The sequence below is a fragment of the Poeciliopsis prolifica genome, unplaced genomic scaffold (assembly GCF_027474105.1).
Source record: "Poeciliopsis prolifica strain line A6 unplaced genomic scaffold, Auburn_PproV2 SCAFFOLD023, whole genome shotgun sequence".
NCBI lineage: Eukaryota > Metazoa > Chordata > Actinopteri > Cyprinodontiformes > Poeciliidae > Poeciliopsis > Poeciliopsis prolifica.
In genome coordinates, this window is record NW_026562398.1 from 4764673 (window position 1) to 4775898 (window position 11226).

The window sequence follows — 11226 nt, forward strand, 5'->3', positions numbered from 1 at the left end:
AGATGAAATTCTGCTAAAATGGGTTTCATCGTTGTCCTGTAATGAGTGGTTTTTGGCGCCCCCTACTGGTTGCCTATAAAAGGAGGAGAAACGGTAGATTCCATCTGTTCAGCTCTCTACTGTGGTAGGTCATCAAGTCCAGTTCTTTTCTGAACAGTAGTGGTGGTTGTGCTCTAAGACTAACGTGGATTTTTATTGCAGTGCCCAGAACTAGTGGACCAGTAGGGAGGCTCACTGTGCTGTTCGTTATTAACCACTCATTACAGGTAATTATGTCATGTTAAATGTCAGAAATTTATGTTGTCAGTTATGCTTGTCAGTTTTTTTCAGTTGTCGGTTTGCTGTATTTGCCAGTCTGTCAGTTTGGTTGTTCCCTGTTTCTATAATGACATGACGTGGCCAGTTAGAGGTTACTGTTAAATAGTTTATTCGTTAAATTTGACTGCTGTCTATGTTTATTTTTCTGATTTTTCTTTAGTTATAAGAGAAAGACCAGACTGTATGAATTATCATTTGAAAGTTGTACTATCAATCAAAATCCACTATACAATCACCTGTTACAAAACTGTGTTGTTGGACCCGATTGTAGTGATTATTTGTAGGACACATTCTGTTCAGCACTCTACTGTGTACCCAGAAGTAGTGGACCAGTAGTTTAAGTCTGTTTAAGATTGAACTTAAACAGTCAGAACTTACTCCAGTCTGTCACTGGGTGGGAGAACTGGTGCAGCCTGACTGGACAAGTCATCTTATTAGCAACATAAATACCCATATATACCAAAACACACGACACATAACAAACAGTCATGCATGAACACAATCAAATCTGCAGAGTGGCTCAATTGTGTTTCTCTTTCGACTGTTGGAGGAAGCGTCAGAGATGAACCCAGAAAGGAAATGGAAACTCCAGGTCTTCTCATTGTGAAGAGTTACAATTAAGACCGAAATTCAGTAAAAACGAGCTCTTTTAAGCAATATTAGAAATATATAACCTTTGTTATTCCCTTTTGTTTGAATTAAACATAGCCTTTTATCTGAAGAACATATTTTTTCCAATTTATGATCATGGTTAGTAATTTTTGGCTGAGCTCCTTGCTACTAATCAGACACTGGTGTCACTAAGGCTTATGAATTAATCTTTGTAAGTTTGAATAAAACATGAAGACTCAACTAATTAACAATGGATTGGTTTATATTGCATTTTTTAAAATTTATTTTCTTCTGCCATTTACCTCAGACAAACATTTACTAGTCTGAGAATCTGGTCTTACTCTCATTCCTCTCATAATCAGATAAACGTAATCTTACAAGAAATGCAATTTAAAAGTGAAATGGAAGTTAAAAATAGCTGAGCCGAAGTGAAACCAGGAATAAAGAATATATTTCCTGGCAGTCTCACCGCAGCTGCATGACTGAGTCAGATGTTTTTTAACCGGTTTGAGCAGTTGAAAAAACTCCTTGAGACATACTGACCCGACTGAGCACCTGTGCACTTCTTTGTCTCCACAAGACGTGGGAGGAAACAAGACAACACAGAGACAAACTCAAGCAAAAAGTAAGTACTTTTCTCATTTAATAAAGGCAGTGTTGTTTGTCAAAAACACAGGTTTGCTAAAGTTATTTTTCAAACATTATGGTCTTTGTAAATGGTTGAAGGATTTTCTAACAAATGATTGCATCGAAGCTTGATCAGAACCTTCCTAGTGCTCCTTTTGTCTTGTTGAATTTGTTACAATATATTTAAGTCACTACTTCATTCATTTCCTGACAAGTTTTCTGTCATTGTTAAAATGATCGCGCTTGTATTACTGTTTAAATAAGACAAAAATAACTTTATGAATAGTCAAATATATGCAAATAAAAGAATTTGTTTTTTCCGAGCATGACGTAGAGCAGAGTTTTTAGACTGCAGCTGTTGACCAGGTGAAATAACTATTTAAAATGATATTTTTGTTGTTCATACTGTTGCATTTTGTTTATTTTTCTCTTCTCAGGTCCCCATCTCTCTCTGAATATCATGCATTTTTATTTGCTTCGACCCAAGCACTCAGTGAAGATAGCATTTTCCGGTTTTCTGTGTTTGTCTTTCATCATACACTTCTACATCAGCTACACAACGACGACACATTCCCCTAAACCTCCCGAGGGAAGCGTGGGGAAACTCAGAGGATCTGTCCCTGACCAGACCACCTTGTTTACAAATTCCTCTGTCCACAAATGTCCTCCTGGATTTTACAGCATGCAGGAGCTCAGGCCTCACATTCAGAGGCCTTACCAAAGTCACTGGAAACCCGGAGCAGACGGCAAGCCATTCGTGTGGGGCTCTTTGACTACTGAGGAACAGAAAGAGGAATCAAGTGGTTTTAAGAAAAACCAGTTCAACCAGTTTGCCAGCGATCGCATCTCTCTGCACCGGGATCTGGGAAAAGACACACGGCCTCCAGAGTGAGTTTATCTCAGGAGAACATTGTTCATTGGTGACGTCACCCTTCAGGCAAGAGATAAATCTATGCGTTGTTTAAAAGCTGCCTCTTAACTTTCAGTCTGGCTCTGACAGCTGCTTGAAGCAGAAGTTTTTGAGATGTCCCGGCTTTCCAACCACCAGCGTGATCATAGTGTTTCACAACGAGGCCTGGTCCACTCTGCTCAGGACCGTCTACAGCGTCCTGCACACAGCTCCTGCTGCTCTGCTCACAGAGATCTTACTGGTGGACGACGCCAGTACAGATGGTGAGTGAGATCACTGATAATTAATGGTACAACTTAATGCTTTCACAGACACAGAGCCTTGCAGAAAGTTTTCACAACTCCTCAACTATCCCTTTTCATGAGGGAAACAAAAACATATATATATTTTTGGGGGATTTTATGAGAAATACCATCCCAAAAAGCAGATAACTATGAAATCTAAAGGAAATGGTACAAACTTTATGTTTTTTTCACTCTTTTTATGGTTTTATGGTTTTTATGGTTACCTTCAATAAAAGTTAACTGTCTCCAGAAGTCACAGAGTAGAGTTCACTTGTGTTTGATTCAATCTTGGTTTAAATCCGATTGGTCCGTGAAGATTCCAGAAATTTGGTGAACAAACAGCTGAATGAAGATAAAAAAATAAAAAAAATCAAAGTGATGAAGACCAAGGGTCACAACAGACAAGTCAGGGATAAAACTGTGGAGTTTTTCCTAAACACTTTTCATTGATCATCTGAAATTGGAAAGAACACAACTGCAAACCTACCAAGATCTAACTACGCACCTAAACTGAAAGGAGATAATTCCTCTGGAGGAGCTGCAGAGCTCGTCTCAAACAACATCAGGAAAATTATGCCGTGCACTCCAAACTTCTGGTCTTTTTACGAAAATTTGCTATAAACTTGAAATGTTTGCAATGAGTCATGTTGCAACACATGTGGAGTAAGGTAATTTTGTCAGGTGGGACCAAAAGTGAATTTCTTGGCCTAGATGTAAAATGTACTGTAACATGGGGCTTGCATTGGGATTAACATATCTTAATAAAGATGTGTTACATATCTTTATTAACTGGAAGGAAGCTGGTCAGAGTTGATGGAACTTCCAAAGACATGCTACTCTACAAGCAGCGAAAGTTAGTAAGTACTCATTCAAAGGAACTGCATAAAAATGCATGAAACCTTAAAATTATACAATACTTTTTGCTTTTTCGTCATGTAAAATCCCCAAAACATACTTTTATCCTTGACAAAATGTGAAAATGTTCAAGGGGCATGAATATTTTTGCAAGGCATTGGATGTCTTTCTGAGTACATTTCTTCAGATAGTATTCTCGTATTTCAGAGAAAAAGAATAACATAATATGATGGAAACTGAAATTTACTACTTCTGCATTGGGTTGGCATACAATGTGTGAGTTGGGAAGGAATTTGTCCTGGTGTGTTCTGCTTTAACACTGTACAGTTAATTACAGTATTAGTGTTTTTATTATGCTGATAGCCACTATGGTGACTGAATGCATGACTCGTCACATCCATAGTAAGGTCCAAAGGGAAAGGTTATCTGGAAAATTATGCTCGGTTTATTATGAAGACATAAAACCTAATCTTTTACAAATGATAAAGTACATATTTTAAGCGTCTTGTTGCTTAAATATAATTTTAAGCAACAATAATAATATAATATCCTGTTGCCCTCTTTATTCAGAAATGTACATCTAGGGGAAAATTCAATAAGAATAACTTTCATCAAGGCTCAAAGGTGAGAAAACTGAGGTTCTGTTTCATAATTAAGAAAAGATCTAGAGAATTTTCAGAAACTACAACAGTCATGTTTGTGTACTGTGAGAGGAAACCAGAGTATTCAGAGAAAAAGGATATGGAGAAAGACCCCCATGCCGGGATTCGAACACAAGACCTTTTTATGTTGAACCAAATGTGCCACTATGCAGCAATGGAGACAGAAAAAGAGACAAAGATGTTTGCATTTTAACATTTTTAAGAAAAGAGATTAGAAGAGATGTGGCTGGTGTTGGCAGTGGCGGTTTCTGTGGCATGGGCCTCTGGCTGTTGCCCCAAAGTCACCCAGTAACTACATTGTTAAAAAAGTCTCTAATTTACTGTTTCCAGATTTACTGGAAACTGTAAATCTGTATTTATACTGTAAATTTCTGGCAATCAGTATTTCACTATAAATTTGAGATGTTTTTTTTTATTATTTACAATATCAAATTAATCTGTAATATGTGGTCTTAATTAAATTTAGATGCTTCAATTAAAAATCTGAATAAATATTTAAGCGTTTATAACCTATTTTATTTTTCTGTATTCAGAGTGAAAACACACTTTAATTACAACCCTTCTAACTTCAACATAACTCTAATATAAGGATATGCAAAATGCCAGATTTCATTATTAACATCTGACTTCCCTCAGCTCTAATTTTGTATTTATGTCTCCAGATTTCTTGAAGACTCCTCTGGATGAATATGTGCAGAAGCTGCGAATAGTGCGTGTCCTGCGTCAGAAGGAGAGAAAAGGCCTGATCACAGCCAGGCTGATGGGGGCTCAGGCTGCACAGGGGGAAGTCCTTACCTTCCTAGACTCCCACTGTGAGTTTCTAGCTTTGATTTTTACATGCAGAGGAAAAATGTCTGGCTTAGCAATGTGTTTGGTTATTACAATAGTATTTCTATGCAGCAGTATTTCATAAGATAGTTTCCAGCTAGTGAAAAAATGTTTTCAGTTTTCTTTTTGTTTTATAGGTGAATGTTTTCCTGGCTGGCTGGAGCCTCTTCTGGCTCGAATAGTTGAAGAGCCCAGGGCCGTGGTGAGCCCGAGAATCACGTCTATCAATAATCGCAGCCTGAGATTTCAGAAACCGCAGCCTAAACCGCAAAACTACAGCCGGGGAAATTTTGATTGGGGACTCAAGTTTGGATGGGAACGTGTTCCAGACGAAGAGAAGAAGCACAGGAAGAATGAGACATACCCTATTAGGTAAATGCAAATAGATCCAACAAAGAAAGTATAAGTTTCCTCAAGTAAAAATACATCACAACTAAATACCTGTTAAACGAGCTTTCTCTGATTTTACTGAAATAATTGATCAATTTACATTTGTCTTTCTTGATAAAGAGGTTGGAGGTCATTTTTGATGTGAAGTAATTTTGATTTTTGATCTGTTGTTTTTTTTTTTTTTTAGAAACTTTGAATAATTAATTGAATGTATGTGTGATTAAATTTAAATTACTTTTTGTAGTGCCTTAAGATGATATTTGTAGGGGTGTGGCAGAATATAAATAAAGGCTACATTCACACTGTAGCCTGAAGCAACCCAATTTGTCAAATCACATTTATTTGCTGTGGCCGTTTTATTTCACTCTTCCAAATATATGCGACCTGTATGTGATCTCCAGTGTGAACTGCAAACCCGCATGCGCACTAGAGGGCGCAATAACACATAGAGAGAGTGTGCTCAGTGTTTTGCCAACCGCCATGAAGAAGAAGAAGTGTTTGCGGAAGCAAGGTTATCAATCAATCAATCAATCAATCAATCAATCAATCAATCAATCAATCAATCAATCAATCAATCAATCAATCAATCAATCAATCATCACAAGTTTGTTCCAAATTTGTGGTGCATAGATGCTGAATGCTGCTTCTCCTCGTTTGGTTCTGGTTCTGGGGGAGTTTCATAACTGAAATGTAACCCTTAAAGCACCATATTCGAAAAATATTTGGATTATATTTTGTGGTTTTAAAGGCTCTACATTAAAGACAGTGGGAAATAAAGTCATAGCTTTCTGTTTCTTCTATCTGTACTCTTCTGTTCTCGGCTCCCAAACACAGAGCTGTCTGCCAGTCCTCAGTCTCTCCCTCTAGTTTCAAACTCTTCTAATTGAAAGGTCAGATATAGGTCACATTACGTCAAAAAAAAAAATCGAAATTGGGTCACTTCAGGATGCCATGTAAACGCTGCCAAACTGAATTGAATTATTTTCTAAGTGAAAGAGAACTTGGATAAAATGAATTTTCTCAATAGATTAAGTTTGTTTTTGAATCTTAAATAAATTTGCTGTGACATTGCTGCTGTGAGAAACATTGCCATCATATTTTACAGAACGCCTACCTTCGCTGGTGGTCTGTTCTCTATTTTGAAATCCTACTTTGAGCAAATTGGATCCTATGATGACCAGATGGAGTTCTGGGGAGGGGAGAATCTTGAAATGTCTTTCAGGGTAAGAAATGTACATGAAATGCAGTGCAAATGTTTTCGTACCATTGAAGCTTGTTGGAATTGTTCTATATTCTACAGATTAGCACAAGTATTGCAGCTTGTTGGCTCTCCTGGCTCCTCCTGGCTCTGCTTGTTTGCTTTCCACAGAAGTGCATTTCTGCAGATGACTGTAGAATCACAGAGAGGAGGCAGAAGAACTAATTTTTTCCCCATAGACTATCTGTCGAGACATTATGACATTTTCAACAAATTTGTAAAAAAACACATTTTTGTCAAAGTTATAGCTTTTATGGAGAAATAATTTTTAAAACAATACATCTCTTTTCCTTGCACTTGAAGATCATACTAACTTCCTTTCGTCTGTCACATTAATTCAAATTCAAAAATACTTTGCACGTCATTAATTCAAAATTCTTCAAAATGAAATATTAACAAATAACATTCAGATTTATGATGTGAAAAAGTTCAAGCATTATGAAGCATTAGGCACCACATGCCTTGAAAATTTTTTAAAGCGTTTTCTTGCCGTGTTTTTCTGTGCTGCAGGTTTGGCAGTGTGGAGGCCTGTTAGAGATCGTTCCTTGTTCTGTTGTCGGCCACATTTTCCGCAAGAAGAGCCCTCACAGGTTTCCAAATGGTAGCACAACCATCCTCCGCAACTTGGTGCGTCTGGCTGAGGTCTGGATGGATGACTACAAGTGGATCTTCTATCGTGCAAACAGAAAGGCTGCCTTAATTTTTCGAACAGTAAGAATAAATAACATCTTGAAGATATCTTGAAATTAAGCATTTTATTATTGTTTTGCCATAACCTTGTTGTTTATATATTTTCATTTACTTCCCAGGACTCATACGGCGATGTTTCTGAGCGCCGTAAACTCAGAGAAGAACTTAACTGCAAGAACTTTTCTTGGTACCTGAACAATATTTACCCAGAGGCATATGTCCCTGAAATCAGGCCCATCATCTATGGACAGGTACCTACTTTGTCTTCCAACTGTTTGTGTTTTGCAAAAACATTTCACTGCATTGTTAAGATGTTGTCAAGTAAGGCATTCAGAGATTCAGCTTTACAAACCTCACAGTTCATTATTTTGTTGTTTATTATAATGAAGTTAAACAACACCAGTTTCGGCTGCCGGCTGGATGTGGGAAGAGTCAAAAACCGCTGGAAGGAGGGCCAAATCTTCAAATGTAACAACCGAGGCGAAGCTCAGGTATTGCACCTTTAGTTAAATACCTCTTTCTAAGGCAAGATCCCACATTATAATTACTTTTAAAATCTATTTTAAGAAAGTATATTTTGTGCTCCTTGGAGTTTATCAATGGCGTCAAGTTTGACTTTGCATTTTGTGGGACCATTGTTTTTGTGAGTAGTTACAGTAAATGCAATTTCAAATTGAAAACTACGAATCAAGCTTTTGTAAAAAGCAATGCCAAACAATAATAGTGCTCATGTACTTCTCATATACTTTTTGTAATATCATTAGACAGGCATTCTCATTACTTTCTGTTGGTTTATCATTGATAATTGGCAGCTCTTGAGGATGATATAAAGGTTTATCGAGATTGATTACAGTTCAAATACTAATCTAAAGCAAACTAATCTGCCCTTTAATTGTATAAAATTAGGATGTTTGTCCTGCAAAACTGATTTCCTACTTTATCAACCATCAGGCTAGTTTAAATTCAACATGCAACCACCTCCTTCTTCCATTTGGCATCAGTGTTTTAAACATGGCTAGTTCGTATGCAGATATTGAAAACGCCATAAATAAACCAGTCTTTCATTAAAGTAGCAAGTTTCACGTTGAAAAATTCAAAATGACATTTCATAAGGCTGGAACATACCAAAAGAGGGATATTTGAAGGATGCCTCAGATACACCAGCATCCTTTGTCATATTCTTCCCTTCAGCAATAAGTTTCCTCCAGGATTCAGGTCCAGCCTGGTACTGAGTCGGCCATGGAGGGAGGCTGATTCACTGTCTAAGTAACCATGTCTGTGCTGAGGTGGTCTTCAGATCATTGTTTTGTTGAAAGACCCAATAACAACCCATTTGTAGTTTACAGACAGAACATTGGGTTCTTTGTTAAAGGTATTTGGTATTTCAAAGACTTCATGGTAAAAGTCATTCCAACAAGGGCCTATCAAACCGAATCAGCCCCAAAACATCAAAATCTCTCCATATGATTTATCAATGCACATGAGGTGCTTTGCCAACCAAAGTACATGGTTGCTATTAAAGCTTTAGCAGGACTTAGCAAATTTCACATATTTGCATTTGTGGTGGTGGATTAGAAAATGCCTCATTCAGTTGTAATTATGAAGACTTGGTGACCCTAAGCTACCAGTTTGACTGAAGTTCTCTAACAGTTTTTGTTAGTTTCTCCTGACTGAAAATGATGGCTCATATAAATTCTTATTCTTTCTTGATTGTCATGTTTACAGTTGTTTGAAAGCTTTTAATTATTGACCTGACTATAAACAGAGGTTTAATTTACACCAGACATCTGCAACCTGCCAGACATATGCAATGCTCTGGCTCCTCCACAGTGACTATGAATTGTACAAAACGAAATGGTATGACGAATAATTTATATATAAAGACTATGGGTTACATTCAGATTTTTTTCACAGTTGTTTTTGTTTGGATCTATAAATAAACTCATAAAGCAGTTTAGGATATTAATAATAATGAAAGCGATCACTTTCTTCATCTAAATATTATGTTTTTCCCTTTCTAGTATTTTGAGTATACCTCCAAGAGAGAGATTCGACTCAGTGCTGGCAATCAGTTGTGCTTACATGCAGACTCTGAAATGGCTTTGGTTTTTCTTGAGCTGTGTGAATCGAAGGGAGAAGCAGCACAAGAGCAAGTCTGGATCTTCACAGAGGTGAATTAATGTATTTCCACATCATCTAAGCCTTTTGCTGTTACAACAGTGGCTTTGTTGCAAAGGGAGGAAGAAAGATTTCAATTTCCTCATTCTTGCTGCTCAGTTGTGCACTTCTTAAATATTCAAAATGACATTCTACATTTTTATTGTTGTTTTGGCAGAAAAACCAAATGAAGAACCCTTTATCAAGCAAGTGTTTGTCAGTCGCCGGTGGCAACGTGATTTTGTCTAAATGCAGATCCACCTCAGAGAACCAGAGCTGGGTCTTCATCCGAGCGAAGTAAGAGGCTCCGAGCATGTGGCCTGCCTCTGCTACCAGTGTTTCCTGAATAAGGTTTAAACATAAACAAATAAGACAAAATGGTTCCAATTAATCAAATCTTTGCATTGTGGTATTAATGCTTATCCAGATAAAAGTCCAGAGGCTTTTATTTAAACATAAAAATGTGTTTTTTTTTCTCTTTTTTCCCTCCTTGTGGCTCAGACAGGAGATTATTGTAGACACAAATCAGTGCTGGTATTCAGTCAGTTCAGCATACATGTCAGAGTAGCATATTTCTGCCAGGCATCAAGTCCACCATGTTTAGAGAATCCAACAATCCAGCAAGGTATAAATAAGTATTTTTTCCTATGATTCAGATGTGTTTGATGATCTGACATGTAAATTGTTGCCAGGGTGTCTTACTGTTGTCAAAAACAAACGTATGGTGATCTGACAGTCAGTTTAGCTTACTAAAAACAAAGTGTATGGTATGCAGTGGTTAGTTTGTGCTGTATGGAATAGTGAGCATTTGAAAGTATGAACTCAATATGAATGGGTATGTATAAAGTTTAATAATATTATTTGAAGTCAAGTATATATATAATTTATGTAACTCATTGTAGCCACTTTTTGACCAGCACAATAAAGTCATACATTTTTACTTTGCATTGGTTAATTAATTTATTTTTTTTAAACGTGTGCATGTGTTTGGGTACTTTTATTTCATCTCTTTAATTGGGTTGACATTCATGTGGGTTCAGTTTGAAATCAAAAGATGTATTTTCCAAATTATCTGCAAAAAAATGCAACAGGAACAGTCTACAAGGTCAGGGAAAGTTGGAGGTTGCTTGGTGCATTCAATGTGTCTTGGAAATCAAACCAGCCAAAGTGTTAACAGATTGTTTATACCTGCAACTTTTATTATATTCAATTAGCTTGGGAGTCAAATTGAATACTAAACCAAGGCATTCTTGGCAACCTCCAACTTTCACAGTTGGAATGTTTACTTCATGAGGTGCTCTTGCTAATTTAATGACTGGGAATTCAGAAAATTTGACCTCCATTTGCAAAGATAACACACCTCTGAATGGTCCAGTGTTCAGTTTCCTGCAAGGCTGTTATGTATAAAAACAGGGGAAATGTTGCAGGTATAAACTGTTTCTTTTCTGGGCTTTATTATTATTATTATTATTATTATTATTATTATTATTATTATTATTATTATTATTATTATTAAAACAGTCTGGACACAAAGTGTTACTTTGGCTTAGAATGTTTGTGTATGTGCCTTTTTTTTTGCCACATTTTAATACAAAAAGGGGAGGAAGTACAGTATCAATTAAATCCAACTTGTTT

The 11226-nt window shown here is 36.8% G+C and overlaps 1 protein-coding gene across 3 annotated transcripts; it reads left to right on the forward strand.

Annotated features, from left to right (window-relative positions):
• The first annotated feature begins 93 nt into the window (after nucleotides 1-93).
• LOC129370448 (polypeptide N-acetylgalactosaminyltransferase 6-like) lies at nucleotides 94-10526 on the forward strand. 3 transcript variants are annotated; one of them, XM_055046460.1, is made up of 13 exons: nucleotides 94-124; nucleotides 202-266; nucleotides 1446-1555; nucleotides 1995-2445; nucleotides 2558-2730; nucleotides 4931-5080; nucleotides 5234-5468; nucleotides 6592-6709; nucleotides 7255-7455; nucleotides 7554-7685; nucleotides 7824-7925; nucleotides 9456-9605; nucleotides 9770-10526. In XM_055046460.1, exons 4-13 carry the CDS (start codon nucleotides 2018-2020, stop codon nucleotides 9890-9892), a joined length of 1812 nt encoding a protein of 603 aa, XP_054902435.1. In that variant the 5' UTR covers nucleotides 94-124; nucleotides 202-266; nucleotides 1446-1555; nucleotides 1995-2017; the 3' UTR covers nucleotides 9893-10526. The 3 variants fall into 3 exon arrangements, with proteins under 3 accessions (XP_054902435.1, XP_054902434.1, XP_054902436.1); XM_055046459.1 differs by having other exon boundaries at nucleotides 1511-1555; XM_055046461.1 differs by lacking the exon at nucleotides 1446-1555 and having other exon boundaries at nucleotides 2239-2445.
• The last annotated feature ends 700 nt before the right edge of the window (nucleotides 10527-11226 follow it).

Coding starts and splice junctions, on each gene's coding strand:
- LOC129370448 (XM_055046460.1), top strand. CDS start 2,018: ATGCATTTTTATTTGCTTCGACCCAAGCACTCAGTGAAGATAGCATTT. Junction 2,446..2,557: donor AAAGACACACGGCCTCCAGA/GTGAGTTTATCT, acceptor TGGCTCTGACAG/CTGCTTGAAGCAGAAGTTTT. Junction 5,081..5,233: donor TACCTTCCTAGACTCCCACT/GTGAGTTTCTAG, acceptor TTTGTTTTATAG/GTGAATGTTTTCCTGGCTGG.